General features: G+C 42.3%; 1 protein-coding gene across 4 annotated transcripts in view; it reads right to left on the bottom strand.

Moving 5' to 3' along the window:
- The window catches only part of PHF21B (PHD finger protein 21B), a 192,920-nt gene that overhangs the window by 18,643 nt on the left and 154,592 nt on the right, over positions 1–19,685 (bottom strand). For all 4 annotated transcript variants that reach the window (XM_081860962.1, XM_081860964.1, XM_081860963.1 and 1 more), the window contains 4 exons: positions 17,907–17,999; positions 9,367–9,720; positions 6,753–6,875; positions 991–1,042 (listed from right to left, as the gene is read on the bottom strand). In XM_081860962.1, coding sequence (XP_081717088.1) covers positions 991–1,042; positions 6,753–6,875; positions 9,367–9,720; positions 17,907–17,999 — 622 coding nt within the window. The remainder of the gene's footprint in view (positions 1–990; positions 1,043–6,752; positions 6,876–9,366; positions 9,721–17,906; positions 18,000–19,685) is intronic.

The following is a 19,685-nucleotide window of genomic DNA, read 5'->3' as shown; positions in this document are numbered from 1 at the left end:
GGATGATTGCTGGTATTTTCAGTGTAGCAATAGTCAGTGATATTATTCAGAGGTGCTCAAGCTTTAAATTATTACTCTTACTTGCCTGACATAAAAAAAGATTAGACGGGCAAGTTGTGGGATTATTATCTACATGATTTGTATTATGCAAGCCTCTTGGTAAAACTGTTGCTTTGTAAGTTCCATTTCAATCTCTTGCCATTAAAGGATTAGGGATGCTGATGACTTAGAACTTTCTGTAAACTGCTTTTAGATTTCCATTCATCAAGGCATGAAATCATTTTTCAAAATGCAGCTATAAAGTTCTGAGCCTTTCTGAGGAAAACAAACAAACAAACAAACAAACAAACAAACAAACAAACAAACAGCAAGACCAATAGGAGGGGATCCTCACAAAGGATATGATTGCATTCTGAAGTGCTCTATTACCCCAGCTTCTTCACATTCTAGAAAATGTAAGTGATATTTTAAAAGAGAAGTTACACAATATGCTGAGTATGTGACAGTGGTGGATGTTTAATCACCAAGATGGGACGAGATCACAATGGTCACCCCATTCCTCTTGTGTCATGGTCCCGATGAAGCTTTGAGAAGTGAGTATCATTGAGATCATGGTATGAGGGGAAAGGATTAAGCCCCCTTTACAACAGTCTTGATCTTGACTGACACACATGGATGCTATTTATTTTTTAAAGAACATCAGTCACATTAAATGCCATCTTGGATTTGTTACACAGTATATCTTGGCTGTAGCTCTTTGCAGTATACTCTACACATTCCAGTCATGGCATTTTGTTGGTATATGTAAGCTACATTACTGAACACCAGAGCAAGATCTTCAGCTGGCAAAGAACACACAATACTTTACTTCATGAGGACCAGTCCCCCCAACACTTTTATTAATAAAGAGTCCAAGTTTCCAACCTTCATTGAGAAGTTGCTTTCCCCCCAAAACAGAAAACATTTTTGTAGTAATAAAAGCGTTCTTACCTTCCAAGTATTCTGTCGTAACCAGGCCTAATGCTACCATAAAGGCAATTTTCTAGAGAAGAAATAAAAAAATACATTACTTTGATTACTGCTGAAAGAACTCCAGTTGCACCATAGGGCTTTACAAATTCCTCCATTTGAAGCCTAACAGCATGAACACTTTAATAACTCAGGACCTTCAGTCCTCTATAAAAAACCACAACATCTATGTTCAAATGAATTCCTCAAAGCAGTGTCAAACCTGTGCAGGTGGGCCAGAGTTTTGTTTTTGCGAAAGTTTGATTTGTACTGTACTGCATTTGTGCATACGGTTTCATTGGTTTCCTGCTTCTCTGTTTAAAAGTGAGCAGTATGGAAAATAAACTCTCTGTCTGATCCCAAGTACAGTGGACAGAGTCTGGTCTACACTTGTAACAGAATGAAGTAGTCAAATGGAATGTAACTGCTTCAGACTGGATGTAAGGGGTGACAATTCTAACCACCCCTAAAAACAACAACCCCATGAAGAAACATGAAAGACTGGCACACCAGGGAGAAAAGCTGAAGAATAACCTGCTGCCTGTTGAATTAAGTGTGGAGAGATTTTTATTTAAGAGGAGCATTCAAAAATCTGACCTCACACCAACCACCAGCTGTTGGGTTGCCATATTTTGAAAAGCAAAAAAGAAGACACATTTGCTGACTTTTACTTTTAACTGTGGATCGCTATGACGACTCTACCCATGAAGAAGAGGACATATGGCAACCCTAGCGAGACTTGTTTTAAATATTCTCTATTGCAGAATGGAATATGAAAATCTGAGTCTAGACATTTATATCACTGAATAATTGACAAGCACTTTTGGTGAAGTTCAACAGGAGCCTTCTCAGAAAGCAAAAACTTGACTTGCTGTCTTTGGACATTACAGCTCACGTCTGTTAAAGGTTCTATGTCCAGAGTACATAGAATAAGCACCAGTTCCAACACTGGTGACTGGCCACAAACTGGTCCATGAGGGGGAAAGAAGATGATGGCCGAGGTCACTGAGAGGTAGGTGCTAATGCACTTGCAAGACCCCTGGATTCTGAGCTTTCATTTTGGGGGCGGGGGGAGGAATGAGTCTCTAACCCTCCTCAAAATAAAGTTATAAAGCAAAATGTGCAGCCGGTTAGGGGCAACCAACCTATTGATCCAGCCATCTAATGCAGATGGAGAAACAATTGTAACCTGCACTCAGTGACTCAGTAGAACATACCCTGTGGTTCTGGACTATGGATTAATGTGTGAAGAGCTATGACATTTTTTTTTTATTTTTTTTTTGCAAAAATCAAAAGACTCAGGATGGTGTGATAACCATGGCAAAATCTGAACATTTGCTGCCTTGAACCAACTTTATGGAAAGTCTACCGTATTTCTGCAAACATGCATTGCCCAAAGAACTGCCTCTCTGTATTGACTGCATCAAGTCACCATGCCTTGAATAAAGTGAGATTAAAGCACAGATGAGGAAGGATTTTTCTATGGAGGGTCATTAGCACAACAGAAAACTCAGGTGGGGGTAAAGCTGACACTTGGCAGGGTGTCTGCCTGTCTCTGTCTTTTGTGGTGAGGGTTTTGTCCCTGACCTGGTACTGCAAGTCATGGGCAAAAGGAAGCAGCACTTGTGCACTTTCTTTGCTCGACGGAGGGGCAGCAGCACCTAACATGCCTGTCACATCTTTCTCGATGGCCAAAGAGGAGCCAGCCTACTGTCTGGACCTAGCCCTCCACTACTCAAGGGGAAAGGAAGACTTAACAAGCTAATTAAAGAAACATGTCATTCATTACACCACCTAGCACTTGGGCTGCAATACCACAGTCCCTGGGCGGCTGCCTTAGGAGGCCCTGGATCCACCGTATTCCTCCAAATCCAACTCAAACTCCTACATTAGCTGCTTTGCCGTTTTCAAACAAGGTTACTGGTTTACCTATTCTTTTGCTTTTGAATGCCAAGCTTTCTTGATCTATATTTCTGAATTCTGTTCATACTAAATATATCAATAAATGCCTTAAGGAATCTGCAGTACTTCTCTCTTTGCATAGTTCAATAAGGATTTTATTTTTTTTAAAAAAAGACAACAACATTTCACGTTTTAATTATATGTTCTAGTTGTCGCTACATGCATTTACACTAATTACACAGTTAGTTCTAATTACACTAATTGCATAAATGCATGTTAATCAACTAAAGCTTACTCAAAGAACAAAATAAATTAACCCAGAGCCTTATAATACATACTTTTTCTTTAGTGCACAAAGAAAGCAAGACAGAGGCAGACCTCATGCTTACGCCCCAAGTCTGCACTGCCTGATAACCATACGGTTCTTCTAGCAGAACTGTTCCTGTTAAGTCATCAGTTCTACTCTAATATGCAGAAAGGAATAAAAAACTAATTTGAAAATAAAACTGATATTAAAATACCTTCTTAATCTCCAACTGTGTCTCCCAACCACACCCTGGAATGCTATTTCATGCAAGGCCAGAAAATACGTATTCTTTAAAATGACTATTAAATCAACACAGACTGGTGATCCACACAAAAAAGAATGGCATCTCAGTGAAAAATACATCTCATACCTGATGCGAGTGAATGAACTGAAGGGGTCTAGGGATCAAAAACACAAAGGCAAATATGAGGGAAATGGTTTACTTAATTAAACTACAATGAGGGGGAAGGCTGATTTTCAGAAAGGTGGGTGAAGATGAGCATTGTTATGGCAACATGTGATGGGTAGGTTGGCTGTGTTTGTTGAGGTTCCATTTATACCATGATTGCATAACTACTAGGCAAATCCTCTGGTCTCATACACTGAACAACTTGTATCTCTCTAACACAACCAGTTCTTTCAAGATGAACAGCCACACAACTCATCCCCCAGTGGCTTTGTTTACAGAAATAACAGGAAATCAAAGCTCAAGACTTGGAGATTTTTAATGTTCAGATAAGCAATCAGGTAACAGAATATATCGGGGGCAGTTCATTTTGAAATACATAAGTAAGTAGAATTTGACATCAACTCAAGGGGAAATGATATATAAGCAGTGCATTTTTGGTTTTTTTAAAAAGTGAGGTGCTAGTATTCAGATATGGAGAAAAGTGCCTTGGATGCCAGCAAAAAATGGCTGCTGTGGGCAGAAAAAAGAGGTGTTGAGGCTCTGTACCATTGTGGACTGAAGATCAAGGCTGAGCATATTACATATATCTAATGGACTTAAATTAAGTGAGTCACGTTACATGAAGCATGTCCTTTTGTGTGCTCTTTTATATTTGATAACTCTTCACCAAATGCAATATTTTACTTTAGTGAAGCAGTTAAGAAGGGGCCCAGTGAAGCGGCCATTCAAAACAGCAACAGTGTCAGTATCCTGTAAGAGGCATAAATCTACAGTGAATGGCTCTGTAAAAACTGGAAGAAGTGCTGAAACAGCAAGGTTGTGTATGTGAGAAAGGCCGGCAACCATCTGAAGGAGAGTTGCTTTGAGGACTAAATGAAGTGTTTTGAACAGCCATATAGCTCTAGATAAACACTGGGTAATACTTTACTGTGATTGTCTGAGGGTGGAACTCAGCTTCCCCTTCTCTACCCTGCAGCCTCCCCACATGCCCCCCAAAAACTACTCCAGAGAGTTGGGGGACCCTCTGCAGCAAATCTGGGGAGGTGGCAGAGAGGAAAGGGAAGTTATGTTGCAGGAATACTTTTCACATTAAGAGCTCCCTTGGATCTTGGAGATTTTTAAGCAGAGGTTGGATGGTCATCTGTCATGGATGCTTTAGTTGAAAGTCCTACATTGCAGGGGGCTGGACTAGATGACCCTCAGGGTCCCTTCCAACTCTACAATTCTATGATCAACCCGGTGTCTGCTCATGCAGTGCTGAGCATCATCTATTAAGAATTTTTACTAATAATGAAAATAATAGAACAGAGTTTACAATCCACAAGACCAGGGTGGCTAACCTGTGGCCCCTTCAGATGTTGTTTTAGTCCAACTCCCATCAGCCAGCAGGGCCAATGGTCAGGAATTATGAGCGCTGTAGGCCAACGCCATTGGCAGGGTCACAGGTCAGCCACCACTGCCATCAGAAGAACATAAAGAACAAAGACGGTTACCCAAGACGGTAAGCAATAAATCCTGTATTATAGTCATTTCTGCTGTTACTGTTCCATGAAAAAAATTAGAATAAATTGTTGGTGTTGGACAACAAATGCAGTCGTCCCAATTTTATGGACAAGTCTTATGTGTAAAGTATTTTTTGCTGACAGAGAAAAAAATGAGCACAAGTCTGTTCTGTCTAGGCGATGTTCCAAAGACAGCTATTAATATTATTCAACTTGAGTAATGACAATTGGGTTCAATTCTACTATCTCCTAGAGTATCTTCTGAAATGCTCTTGCATATGTCATAGCATTAGGTCCCATTTTACTATTTACTACCTATAATTTTAAAAGTATTATTTCCAAGAAGTTCTACAGGTCTGTTTTCTAAGAGCAGGCGAATTGTTTTGCCACAAGCTTATTAGCTTGCAGTGAACTCTACACTAAAAATCAGGTGTATGGAACATCTTGCAGGGAAACTGAAGTGGCATTAATAGTTATAACACCAGGTCTATATGTATGCAGCCACGCTGGCTGCATCACAGGAAGCAGGCATGGGGAACCTATAGCCATCAAAATGTTGTTGGACTCCAACTCCCATCAGCCCCACTTAGTCTGGCCAGTGATCAGGACTGAGGGGAACTGCAGTTTGGTAACACCTGGCATGGGGTGGGGAGTCACAGGTTTCGCATCTCTGACTTAAAGCGCCACTTAAAGCTTGATATTATTATTATATTAATAATCAAGTCCTACCCTTCTCTCCGCATTTGCAAGCTATTCATTGAACCCTGTCTTATCCATCTAGATGGCTTGCAAATAATCAATATTACAGAAAATTCTCAGTGAACAATGAAAAAGAAGTGCATTTATCCTTGCACTTGCTTCCCATTGCTTCTTATAACGGTAAGAGTGTGACATGAACCATTTGTCATACAGTAAGTAGAAACTGATTGCTTCTTCTTTTTTGTAGCCAATTCTCCTCGGTGCTGCACAAGTTCATAAAACACCTTAAAAGTCCCTGTACAGGCCTGCCCACGCAGTAAGGTCTTCAGAAGAGGTCCTCAGCAACCCAGCAGACCTTTTCTGCGAAGACACCTGGCTTGCCAAACAGCCGCCCCTCCAAAATGAGGGAAGCGGAAACGTCATTAATTTTAGGCACTGGCTAAAAAGGTACTTGCTTGCCCAAACTTTTTCTGATTATTAATACTCAGTCTTGCACATTACTCTGGTTCTGTAGATGTTATTGTATTCATGTTTTAGGTTGATTTTACAAATTATTTGAATATTATTATTATTGTTAATCACACTGGATTTAAAAAATATGTTTTACACAAATATGTAAATAAACACAGATCAAATGGGCACTTTCATTACTTTGTTAAAACACAGAACTATAACACTTAACTAAGGCTAGTAAGGACAAAGTGCTCTGGGCATATTTTGTGGATCTTGTAACAAATTGTATTTTGCAAAAGTTATACATAAAACTAAGGCAAGCATCTTGCAGCTCCCCCCCGCCCCCAGTCAGTAAATAAGGGAATGTATGCTCTAAAAGCAGCAGCTTAACCTTTGGACTGAGGAGACGTTCTGTGAGCATCTCTATGTATACGAAATATCATGTTTATAAAGAAAATAAGATTTTGTTAACCTCTGGACTTTCCTCTTTTTTCTTTTTGGTAGCAGGGGGTCCCTGAGCTGACTCTTCAGGAGCTTTCTTTGTCTCCACTTTATTCTCTGTTTGGGTTTGAACTTGAGGCTGAATGATGATGACCTGCAAAACAAATGGGTGAATGGAAAGAAGATTGCTCCACAGTCTGAAAGGGATTCAATTTTTCAACAGAGAAACAGAATCTTCAAATAAAGGGCTCCTTTGTCAACTACTTTCTTGCAGAGACAATAAAATCATACAGCTGGCATATTACGATCTGGAGACTCTCTTGTCAGAATCTTTACAAATATTATAAACGAAAGAGGCACCCTTCTCAGAGACTGTTCACTTACACCTAGTTGATTCAATCGCTTGGCACGTCTCAGAATTGTGGTCCACGTGGTGTCCCCGCAACAAAGAAGTTGCCAAAACTGGGATCTCCAGCCTGATTTTTAATATTACAAAAGGAAATGGTAGAATAGTTTCCTTTTTAAATCTAGCATCTCAATCTCTCTCAGGTCCCTCTTTTTCTAGCCTATTAATTATGTCCTGGTCCACAATAACATAATTAATTATGTCCTGGTCCACAATAACACGACAACACAATTTCAGCTTATCCTTTGCTTGTTTACAGTCTCACTGAGTTCAGCAGAGCTACATAGGAGTGCAAATTTAGCTCTGTGTTTGAGAAAGACAATTATTACTCCTCTAGCATTAACAGGACTTTCTATACCAAGTATGAAAAAACTGCTAAGAGAGGTCATCTAGAGTGATGAGGTGGGTGTCAACAGGAAGACGGGACTTTGCTCTGTTTTTCCTTTCCACCAGACACCAGTGCAACAGTCAGTAATGGACTAGATGAGGGTGAAAAAAGCAACCCAAACCCTGCTTCCATCTAGCAAAGGTGGAACACATTCTATGTTTACACGATAGCTACATGCAATCACATTCCACATGGAAAACAAGGGGTGAGAGCCAATGTAGCATGAAGCTACAAGTGGGCTTCTCGTTGCTCTCCACCCTCCTCCAGCTCCCCAAACACTCCCAAAATCTGCTGTGCAGAATTAAGAGACCTTCTGGATAAATTTTTGGAGGCACACAGAGAAGGAGGCAGGACAGGGAAGAAGAGAGACTGGAAGTTCCATTGCCCGAGCCAATTGCCATTCAACAAGTGTATGGGCATCACTGGAAGTCACCCAAGATGCAGAGCTTAGGAGCCAGCTCATGTAGTGCCTATGACCAAGAGTTTGTGTCATCAACTTTGGCTGGCATGTCAGCTGCACACACTGATGAGAAGGACCTTGCTGCTTTGGGTAGCTTCTTGACTTGTCTATTGTAATGTGTACATCATGGGTTTGCATTCAAAGACAACTCAGAGCATTCCGTTAATGTAGAATAAGTTAGTCTGATGGTTGTCTAGTGAGGCACTCACGAGTTCCAGTCGCTTCCACTTAAATGGCAAAGGGGTCTTGGATATACCCATGTGGACCTGTCAGAGAACTAAGGTTTATTGAGGAGGCCTGATTATGGGGTCCCACCGCAGGGCAGAACAATATTTTCACTCACTGGTAATCAGCCACTATACCCTTGGAGGGAAATACAGAAATAGTTATTGTTTTACTGTTGTATAGTTTTACTTAATTTCACTGGTTTAAACTTTTACTTGATGCTGCCTTCAGGAGTGTAAAGTTAAAAATCAACCATTATACTGAAGTAATTAATTGTTTGATTTAAAAAGTTTGACTTTCTATGTTAACAACCTAAGGGAAATTTGTGTAAAAAGATACTGTTGTTATATAAATATTAATCTACATTGTGCAACTGATTGACTGAGCTGATGTTGAGGTACAGAATGTTCTGCTGCTCAGAGAACTAAATACTTTGCAGTCTAGCTTAAAATGCAGAAAGGAAAGCTGTCAGACTCGCTGAAATTAAACTTCACAAAGGGAAAGGTGAATACTGAGACCAGATTGCAAGAATGGAACCATGGGCAATTGGGCTGAAGGAAGGGTATTGAGAAAGAGAAACCTAAAAGGAAGGTGAGGTGAGAAAAATGCTTGAGAAAGGCACATTTGTGTTGGAAAACTGACACAAAACTGAGTTACTCAGATGGTGAGCTCTGAAGAAACATTATAGCAGTTAAGGTCATAAGGGAATATGGTACATAAAGTAAGGGAGCTACAGATGGACTAAGGAAGATGCACAAGAGATGCAATGGCTAAGTTTAGTATCTAGACCCTGGGAAGAATTCTGCCTATTGTGCCTGCAGCATTTTGAGCTGACAGGGGAACCATGCCCACAAAGCAGCACAACACCCTGTACATTTGAACCAAGTAGCCAAGCCTATAGCTATAGAGCTGGTCTCTGATATTTCTATCATCTTGTCTCCCAAAACAAACATCCAATACTGCACTAGTACATGGATAATTTAAATACGGGTAGCTATTATTTTCCATGTGTTTCCTGAAGAGTTCACACAGCTTCCTATACGTTCACTAGAAGAGTGGTGGGGAAAAGGCATAGTTTTTCAAATGCAGCTAAATATATCAGACCTGTGCCCTTCATGCAGTTAGTAAACCTGCAATAAGAACAGCAGTTCAATAATGAAACTTACCTTGCTGTCAGCGCTGATGAGGAGTGGTTGCACTTTAATGCCGTCATTGACCACTGAAACAGTGGCACTGGTGTTGATAGGAGCTGCATTGTTGGGGGAAGTGGAGATGATGGCATAGGCCACACCTGTGGTGCTCAGAGGCGCTGACACAGTTGTTGTAGACTCAGTGACACTTTGTGATTGGCTGTTGGGTGTCTGTACATGGCTAACAGTATTATTGGCAGTGGGAAGGGCGGGTGTGGGGTTTTTGATGCTGACTACAGTTGCCTTTTGGAACGCAGAAGGTTGTTTGGAAGGTTGGTCTCTGCATGGAGATATAGGGAGGCTGTCTGGAATCAGGGTCTTTGGCCTAACCTGCAGGGAAGAAAAGACAATGTTCAATTCAGTTTTAAAAGAATAGGGAAGAAAACCCTAAGAGACAGTGCAGGTGATCTGGGCCCATGGCAGTGGTTGTGGTTGTTTTTAATATCAAAGCAGCAGCTGCACAGAGTTACTACTTTGATTCAGGAAGTGAAATTGGGGAGGAGTGCTCAATCCCTTTCAACTGTGCTTTTCTCCTACCAAATAGTTTCCGGGCCCAATTCAAAGCGCTGGTTGTGACAGATAAAATCTTAAACGGTTCAAGACTGCAACATCTCAAGGACTGCCTTTCCCCATGGCCCCTGCAATCGTCATCTGAGGCCCTTCTTCACGTACCTCCTCTGTAAGAGGTCCAGAGGGTGGCAAAACAACGAGAGCGGACCTTTTCTGCATTGGCACCCTGCTTGTGGGACTCTCTTCCCAGGGAGGCTCACCTGGTGCCTGCATTACATAGCTTTAGGTGCCAGACGAAAATATTGTTTTATTAGCCAAAGGCCTGGGAGAAGAGCAATCTATGGCCTTTAAACCTATGTTTGCTTTTGCTATTATAGTGTGTATTTTTGTGTTTTTATATTGTAAATTGCCCTGTGATCTTCAGATGAAGAGCTATATAGAAATTTTAATAATAACAAGTCACCCACCCACCTAGGCACTGCTATTATTGACCACAGCGATCTTACTAAAGCTAAGTAAGACAGGGAACTCTGTGTCACATTCAGTTTGGTTTTTAGAGATTATGGTTCAGGCAGTATCCTCTCCAATCGCTCATGGGCACAGCAATCCAAACTATGGGACAAATTATTCTGGCATAATCTACCCCTGTCCCAAGTTCCGTTCAGAAGCAGGGGTACTGCTGGCTGAGCCCCCAAATCTGGTAGAGGGAAAACAAGCCTTTGAAATAGTTTGACTTACAGCACCCTTTCTGCCAGTGCAATTTCTGCTGTGTTCACTGGTCATATGATTAAGCTGAACAGAGTTTAGAATAGGGGTAAGTCTCCTCCTGCCCTTTCCCACCCCCTCCACTATACTGTCCATGACTTACCCCAGCCTTGGCTGAGCGGGATGAGCTCCTGCTGAGCTGGGATGGAGGACATATGCCAGTGTATCTCTGGCTGAGCCGGGATGAGTGACTTCAGCTGGCATGACCCCATGCTCAGCCAGAAATACACCTATTCCAAACTCTGCTCATCCCATCAGATCTTGAGTTTGTATTGCTCCTGAAAGCACCAATTCTGCTCCGCAATCTGAATGTTCCTCACTGCGGGGAAGAGGAGAGTTTCCTTGCCCACAGAAAACCAACATATCTAAGAGAAGATTGCATTTATCTCACTGATAAGTTCTGTTAATGCATTGAGATTTTTCCACCTGGGGAAGCATCCAGACATTGTATCCCATTCCTGCCACTTAAAAGTTATATGGTCTGGGAATGAATTTAAAACTTGATCCTCACGAATGTACAAATCAGCTGCATGATTTCTCCCACCCGTTAAGCCGTAAGTCTCAAGCATTGGAGGATACTAAGCAAAGATCTTTCCTTTGTGCATGTTATGAGTTTATGACAAAAAGCAGATTGCTTCGGTTTGAAGTGCAGTAAATGGGTGCTAGATTTCACTTTTTATTTGTTGCAAGTTACAAGCCACTTCTGAGACCGCTGGAGTTAGGAATCTTTAATGCAAGATGGCTTTCCAGAAAGGGTGTGGGGGTGGGGACTTTGCCAAAATTTGAGAATGTGCCAAGAAGTAGTAGCAGCAGCAGCAGCCTGCATTCTACAAATGAGACATTAAAACGAAGGTCTCCAAGGACAGCATTCTGATGATACGATACCTTCTACTGGTGTAATTAATGCCATCCTGTCAACATGGCTCTAAATTAACAATGTGTTAAGCATCGCCTCAAGATTAAGCATAAATAATTTAATGTGTTACATAGTTAGCTCAACTTCTATTCCTTCCATTCCAGCTGCCATATTGCACTTGTCAGTTCTTGCACTCCCATTCTTTGGGAATAAAGCTCTCAGCCCTGTCATTTCCCAATAATCTGGTATTGAAAACAGCTGTCCGTGTCATTACCCCAAAGGCTTTGAATTTCAGCAAGCAAAAGCAGCTTTCAGCTGCTGAAGCTTGAAGAAAATAAGCAAAAGATTATGTTCCAGGCCACCATGCAGCTGGAGGGCCTTTTTGCAGTGGCCTAACACAACAGCAGGTAGGTGATTCCAGTAACCCATCGCCCAAAAACGGCTTTGGCATGGTAAAAATAAAAAGATGGTGGCATCCACGGGCTGTCATTCTTTATTAATTTTGTGTTATCCTTACCACCAAAGTTCTTGCCACAGTTTTTCCTATTTTATCTCCCACTATGTCCGTGCTCTCAACTTCGTCTCATACAGTTCTACTGTTCAAAGGCACCTCTCTTAAATGACTTTTCTTATTTTCTCCTGTTGCCCATTTAATAAATAAGACTCCCTCCTCAAACCTCTACACCTTTCTGCTCTTCCTTCGCTTGACTGTCTTCCCTACTGCCAACATGTAGATTCCAAGATCCCTGGAGATAAGAGCCTGTCTTTTCTGCTTGTGAAACTCTCTTAAAGCAGCACTATATAAATAATAAAAATCAATGGCAAAAAATCTTGGCTGAGTGCAGAGCAAAGGCAGAGTTCAGTTTATATGTGACATATCAGGAATGTGCAAAACAATCAAATCCTACCCTCAGTAGTCAGAATGGAAGCCTTAACCTTTGGCTTCCTTGCCTTGGTGCAGTATAGTATGAATTTAAAATTCCATTAGAGATAATAGAACAATTAATTCTGCATTAAGCTGCATTTATAGCAAAGCACTGTGAGCATTGCAATTAGGTTTGACTTAAAGTTACTTTTGTTGTAGCCTGTTTTAATGCACAGCATTTCACCATGTGCCACTGTATACTAAATGTACATAGCATGATTTCATACCAGTGTTAAACAATGCCAAATTAAGTGTTCTTATTCAAAATGAAGGATTAAGCTAAGGGAACACTGGGTCTTTTCTGCCCCCTTGTGATAACTCAGCAGAATTACGTAGCCCTCACAGGCTTCTGTCCTAACCTAATCTCAAACTAACTTAATGTGGAAGTTAATTCATTTTTACAAATAAAAAATAATACTGCCTTTCTAACTGTGCCCAATGCACAAGTTAAAGAAACAATTAAACAGTTGCCTACAGGCCACAAGAAATGAACCCCTAACAGAACATAGAACAAGAAACCATTATCCCACACACTGCTTTAATCTCCACATTCTCCAGCAAAACATTAAGCATTAAAACAGACAATTAAAGGATTAGAGTTTTTTATTTAAAAAAAATACAGAAAAAATGCTAAGCAGTATATACTGCAAAAATGTGCTAGATGATGATAAAATACAAAGTACAGGTTAAGTACATAGCACCAACCATTACCATTCCTGGAAGAAATTATTTGCAACAATTAGGGGTCAGACAAATATTCCTTACACACCAAGAGAGCTTGGTGCTACAGCAACATGCACAAGTCCAAAACACTTTGATAACAGAAAGTTGGCAATCCAACAAAATTTTATTCCTAGATAAAATTGTGTAATATGGTAACCTCTCATATTATTAAATACTTCTTACTAACATCAACTTTCAGGCTGAGTTTAGACGTGATGCCAAATCACAGATGGGCATTAAATGAAGAGCCCTTGGGTTTGCACACTGATTCCCTCCTAATATCTAATTTCACTGCAAAATTAGAACAGGCCCCATTGGTAACACAAATTACTGTATATACTTGAGTATAAGCCGACTTTTCCAGCACATTTTTATGCTGAAAAAGCCCCCCTTGGTTTATACACGAGTGAGGCGGGCGGCAGCGGTGGAGGGATGAGCGGCCCGAAAGCAGCCCTTTTTCGCTGCTCGTCCCTCTGCCGCCGCCCGTGCCTGTCGCAAGGGCAGGCACAGGAGCCGCTGCGCTGCGCCTCTCCCAACCATGACTCCTATGCCTGCTCTTGCGAGCGGCAGAGGCAGGCGGCAGCAGAGGTGGCGGCAGCGGAGGGACGAGCACCGAGAAAGGAGCCCTTTCGGGCTGCTTGTTCGTGCTCTGCCATTGCCGCCACCACTAGGTTTGTGGTGTGGTGAACCAGCTTATACTTGAGTCAATTAGTTTTCCCAGTTTTTTGTGCTAAAATTAGGTGCCTCGGCTTATATTCAGGTCGGCTTATACTTGAGTATATATGGTAAGTGGCACCCTATATACCCACTGGTGGAGAAAGAGGGGGACGGGGGGGAGCACCCCACCCCTGGCAGCATGATCCCAGCAGGGTTCCATCGCAGCTGCCCCCCCCCATGCTGGGTGCACAGCCCCCGCAGGTGGTGCGCCATGCCCCCAGGACATGCCCCACGCCCCTTTGGGCGGCGCGTCCCACCCCCAGGACGCGTGCCAGCCCTGTCCCCGCCTGCTCTCCGCCCCTGGTTCTGGAGCATGAAGCTCCACCACTGTATATACCCCAGGAGGGCATCATAAGGACTGGGAGAGAAGGGACAGCAATAAATAGAAATGTGTTCTTACAACTGCTGAACATAATGCAATTAGTGTGGGTTTTGCTTTTCTGGAGAAAGCAAAGTATCATTTCATTAGTATATGACAGATGTCAAACCTCTATTGAATTTATGTATATAATGATTTCAAACATAGTATGTTGTAGCTCAATTTGTTTTGATGCCTCAAAAGCTGAAAATAATCAAAATCTCAACAATATCTATATTTTGATGCCCAGCGGGAAAGAGCATATTTGAAGCAGAGCTTTCCTAAACTGAGCTTTTGTTTGTTTGTTTGTTTGTTTGTTTGTTTGTTTGTTTCTATGGAGGGCATGTGCTGTATAGCTGCAGAGAATTGGCTCAATTCACACATCACAGTAAACTACAGTTAATGGTTTTATGTGAATCTACTTATATGGGCTTCTAGCATGCAGAGGAATGAAACCACCATCCTCCACTCATGATCCTGTCTAAACCACAGACTGTGGTTTGTTTTACTCAAACATGAACGTACAAACTTGGGTACATACCATGATTTATTAACACTAAATCAGGCATTGTTGTTTGTTTCACCCCAGATCTATTAGGGAAGAACAAAGTGGATGAGATCCATTTATGCCTGGTAAGCCATGGTTTATCACAACATCTATTTACATTAGAATGTCTATCTTTTCAAAATCAGCCTATTATATATTCTCATGGGGGTAAGTATGCTTAATCTACACATTAGAGCAAAACATCACACCTACAGAACAAGGTAAGAACCAAAAAGCCAGGTAACATCAATATCAGTGTCATCCACTGTCCTCAAAGATATAAAAGCTTTTCTAAAGAGGTTGATTTTTACCAATTACTCAAAAGACTCCAAAGAAATGCCTATGTGAAATTTTCTAAGCAAGGCAACTCATAGGAAGGGAACTACAACTGAAATAGTCCGGCTTTTTATAACCACTGATGCAGATGTCTCAGATTGCTACAAAAGGTCCAGACCCAAGTCTTTTGAATACAAGCGCAAAACTTCTAACTGAATGTTAAAAGAATGTACCTCTTGTATGACTCTTGAATGTTATGACTGGAATCTAATTAGCCACAATATTTTCCCTTCACATCTTATGAAAAGGAATTGCTCGTTATCATACAAACAGGCTCTACGACCCAAAACTAATTGTTACAGAAGATCTTACAACCTCCTCTAAAGACTGAACCTTAATTGTAACCCACATTTCCTTCTGACAATCCTTGCCATTGCTAACTAAGGGGCTATTAGGGAGCTGATCCTATGCCGAACCTTCAATGTATTGGCACAAGTTGCTACAAAAGTGGCCACGGTTTTAAGAGTGGCAGTGGAACTATAAATGCAGAAATGGCTAGCTAGTAGAATACAGTGGTACCTCGGGTTAAGTACTTAATTCGTTCCGGAGGTCCGTTCTTAACCTGAAACTGTTCTTAACCTGAAGCACCACTTTAACTAATGGGGCTTCCTGCTGCTGTTGCGCTGCCGCACGATTTCTGTGCTCATCCTGAAGCAAAGTTCTTAACCCGAGGTAATATTTCTGGGTTAGCAGAGTCTGTAACCTGAAGCGTATGTAACCTGAAGCGTATGTAACCCGAGGTACCACTGTACTAGTAAAACTCCACCAAAGGTATTTTCAGAACCAACTGATTCTTCTTTTAAATTCTTGAGATTCTAAATTTTGTAGCTTTAATTTATGTTTTAAATTTCTGCAATATTTTATTAAAGTGAGCTGCTCATAGACCTGCATGATGAAATGTTGGATGTGAGTTTATAAACAAACAAACAAACATAGCAGTTAAGGGATTAATATTTGGGTTTACTTATAAAGCCAGTCACCCTCTTGCAGGTCACAACTCACAGGTTGAGAAACGATGCTCTTAAAGCCTGCCATGCGCTGATCATCACTCAACCACTAACCACCATTTTTGAAATTGTGGGGAGCCTATGCTGGCAGTTGTGAGCTACATTCCTGCCATACATGGAGAGATGCATCCAAACTTCCCCTGCAGCCCAGAATGAGGCAGAGGCCCTAAGCAGGACGTTGCTTGGCCGTGAATCCCCATGACTTTGCATAGGGCAAACTGCATCGTTTTCAGGTAAGCGTGGCAAAGGGGTCTGAAAATCCTCCTGGGGTAGGCTCCCTACCTCCCAAAAGGAACTGCCATTGAACCTGCATGCTTCAGGATGAGGCCTCATGAAACACTTCAGGCTTTCCTCCCCTCTTTGTTGTCTTGTCTGACTATCCCTCACTGCTGAGAAATGTGCCCAGGAGAGGTGAGGAGGTCAGAAAAAGAAGCAGCAAAAACCCAGATGGCTGCTGCCTCTGGACCATTAGGTCCAGTCATGGCCGACTCTGGGGTTACGGCACTCATCTCGCTTTACTGGCCGAGGGAGTCAGCGTACAGCTTCCGGGTCATGTGGCCAGCATGACTAAGCCACTTCTGGCGAAACCAGAGCAGCGCATGGAAACACCGATTACCTTCACGCCGGAGCAGTTCCTATTTATCTACTTGCACTTTGACGTGCTTTCAAACTGCTAGGTTGGCAGAAGCAGGGACTGAGCAATGGGAGCTCACCCCGTCGCGGGGATTCGAACCGCTGGCCTTCTGATCGGCAAGTCCTAGGCTCTGTGGTTTAACCCACAGTGCCACCCGCGTCCCATCTGCAGCGATACAGATCATTAAAAGCACATAGTGTTTCTCCAGTGGCCACAGGCATTACTGAAAAGGTGGATGCAGTGGTCACACAACCATACTACAGAGAACATGCAAAGGTAAGGCCATTTCTATTAACTAGCAAGTGAACTGCTGCTTAAGTAATGGCTTTCTAGTCAGGAAAGCCTGACCATTCTCATCTCTACAACCGCCAGAGATTTAGGAAAATGAAGTGATTTACCAAAAGGTCTACAATGGACAAATGCAGCCGGCAAGCGGCATGGACTCAGGCCTCTCAGATACTTGACAATCACACCAAGCAATTTTTCTTCAGGGGCACACGCACACTTAAATCCAGCCCCCTCCAGAATGACAGGTGAATATTATTAGCATTGGCTCGTTTCTGGAGAGATCCGAAAGGAAGCAGTATTTCTTTTTAGTATTCCAAAGTTTGGGAACTTGGTTTATTAGAAAAGTTGAGCAACCAGTTACATATTTCCAAGGGACCATGTAAAAGATTGGCAGAGGTTTGGATTGATTTTATGACATACGTCGATAAGGAAGAACAGTCTGCCACCCCCCTCTGCTTATCAATGATATTCTTCTTTAAGATTCACCCCACCCATGGCACAAATGGGATTTATTTCATTCTGTGTTTAAAAGCGTACTCAGTCTTCTATTTTTGTTGTACTAGCCTGTTGTGTACATTTGTTGTTGTTGTTGATGATGATGTTAGCCCCTGTTTGCTTTCAGTCACTTTTCTTGCTTTAATACACTCACACAGAAATACTATTTGTGATTGTGCACATGCAGGATTGGCCAGGACTATTTGTGTTTGCAGCTTGCTTCCTTGGGTGTATGGCTGCCCGGACGATTAAGTGGGTTGACTTGCTGGTACCTAAACAAATGATTTACTCTCTGAATATCAGAACACACAGCCCATTAATAAAAGCAGACAATTCACAAAAACAGTATTTTTACCTGAGGTAGCACTGCTGGTCTTTGTCCTGCCAACCTCTGCAAGGAGCTCACCTGAGGAACTGTAATCGGCACAGCTGCAATGGTTCCCAAAGCCTGCCAGAAGAAATGAATTTTTCAGGATTTGAAATGGTCCAAAGAGGGTCGTCATGCACGCCTGTTTTCGCCTCACTGCAGCTTTGGGCCAGCTACCGCTGCTCAGGGTCTAGCCTGCTTCATAGGGTTGTTGGGAAGATAAAAAGGATATTTATTTTATTATATTCCACCCTTATCATCAAGTGATCCTGGGGAAGGTCACAACAATAAAAATACAGTGGTACCTCAGGTTAAGAACTTAATTCGTTCTGGAAGTCCGTTCTTAACCTGAAACGGTTCTTAGCTAATGGGGCCTCCCACTGCCGCTGTGCCACAATTTCTGTTCTTGCCCTGAAGCAAAGTTCTTAACCCGAGGTACTATTTCTGGGTTAGCGGAGTCTGTAACCTGAAGCATCTGTAACTTGAAGTGTATGTAACCCGAGGTACCACCGTACACCATAAAGTCAAAAGAAACCTTTGGTGCTCTCTGTGACACACTTAATGAGAAGATGGCTGGTTCAAGTCACCCAAGGATGCCTGTGGGCAGGATCTCTGTATTGCGGGGGTTGGACTATATGACCCTTAGGGTCCCTTGCAACTCTACAATTCTCTGATTCTAAAACCAGCATGGCGGTGTTAAGTTCTCTCCCTCTGTTCTTCCCTAAGACAAACCAGGTGGCTAACATGTGGCTTCTTTAAATCATCCTCCATTTCCAAAGGCCTGGAGGAAGATGTCATTTTTTATCTGGCACTGAAAACTACCGTATTTTTCGCTCTATAGGACGCACTTTTTCCCCTCCAAAAATTGAGGGGAAATGTGTGTGCGTCCTATGGAGTGAATGCAGGCTCCTTGGCTTCAGTGATAGCAACGCTAAGCCTCCGAAGCGCAGAGGGAGCACTCCCTCCGTGCTCCAAAGGCTTCGCGTTGCTTTCGCTGAAGCCTGGAGAGCGAGAGCCGTCAGTGCACACCGACCCCTCTCGCTCTCCAGGCTTCAGGGATAGCCACGTGCAGCCCCTCCGGCAGGGAGAGGCTGCACGTGGCTATGGCTTCTTTAGCCCCGTGCAGCTTCTCCCGGGAGGGAGAGGTTGCATGGGGCTAAAGAGGAAGCCAAAACAGCCAGCGGGATCCATCCTGTACGCTGCTCTTTGGGGCTGGGGGGGGGAGAAATAAGATTATTTTTCTTCATTTCCCCCCCTAAAAACTGGGTGCGCCCTATGGTCTGGTGCGCCCTATGGTGTGAAAAATACGGTAATTAAAGTTGGTGCCACTCAGGGGCACAGATACTCCACAGCTGGAGTGCCGTCTCTGAGAAGGCTCTATCCAAAGACCCAGCTCCACCGGCTTCACTTGGTGATGTAATGACAAAAAAAGAATAAACCCCCTGCCTGCCATCATAAGTTTCCTAGAAGAAGGGCTGATTCAGATTAGACAAACGAAAGACAAACTTTATGGTTTTCTGAACTGCATATGTTTTAAAGGATTCCTTCAGATAGAGACTGTAGTTTAAAAACACAAATACTACTTCCATTGGAATGCTGCATTTTGAATTCTTAACCTTTTTTTTGTCCACCTCACACAGTATAATTTTTTGTGTATCATTTTCACATAGGAAAATATGTGTACTGCACACATAAGAACAACATCAAATAAGTCTAGTTACAGATAGGTAGCCGTGTTGGTCTGCCATGGTCAAAACAAAATAAAAA

The sequence above is a fragment of the Podarcis erhardii genome (assembly GCF_964252035.2).
Source record: "Podarcis erhardii genome assembly, chromosome: 5".
NCBI classification, from domain to species: Eukaryota; Metazoa; Chordata; class Lepidosauria; order Squamata; family Lacertidae; genus Podarcis; species Podarcis erhardii.
The sequence above is the reverse complement of the archived record's forward strand: the minus strand, read 5'-3'. Positions and strand labels throughout refer to the sequence as shown.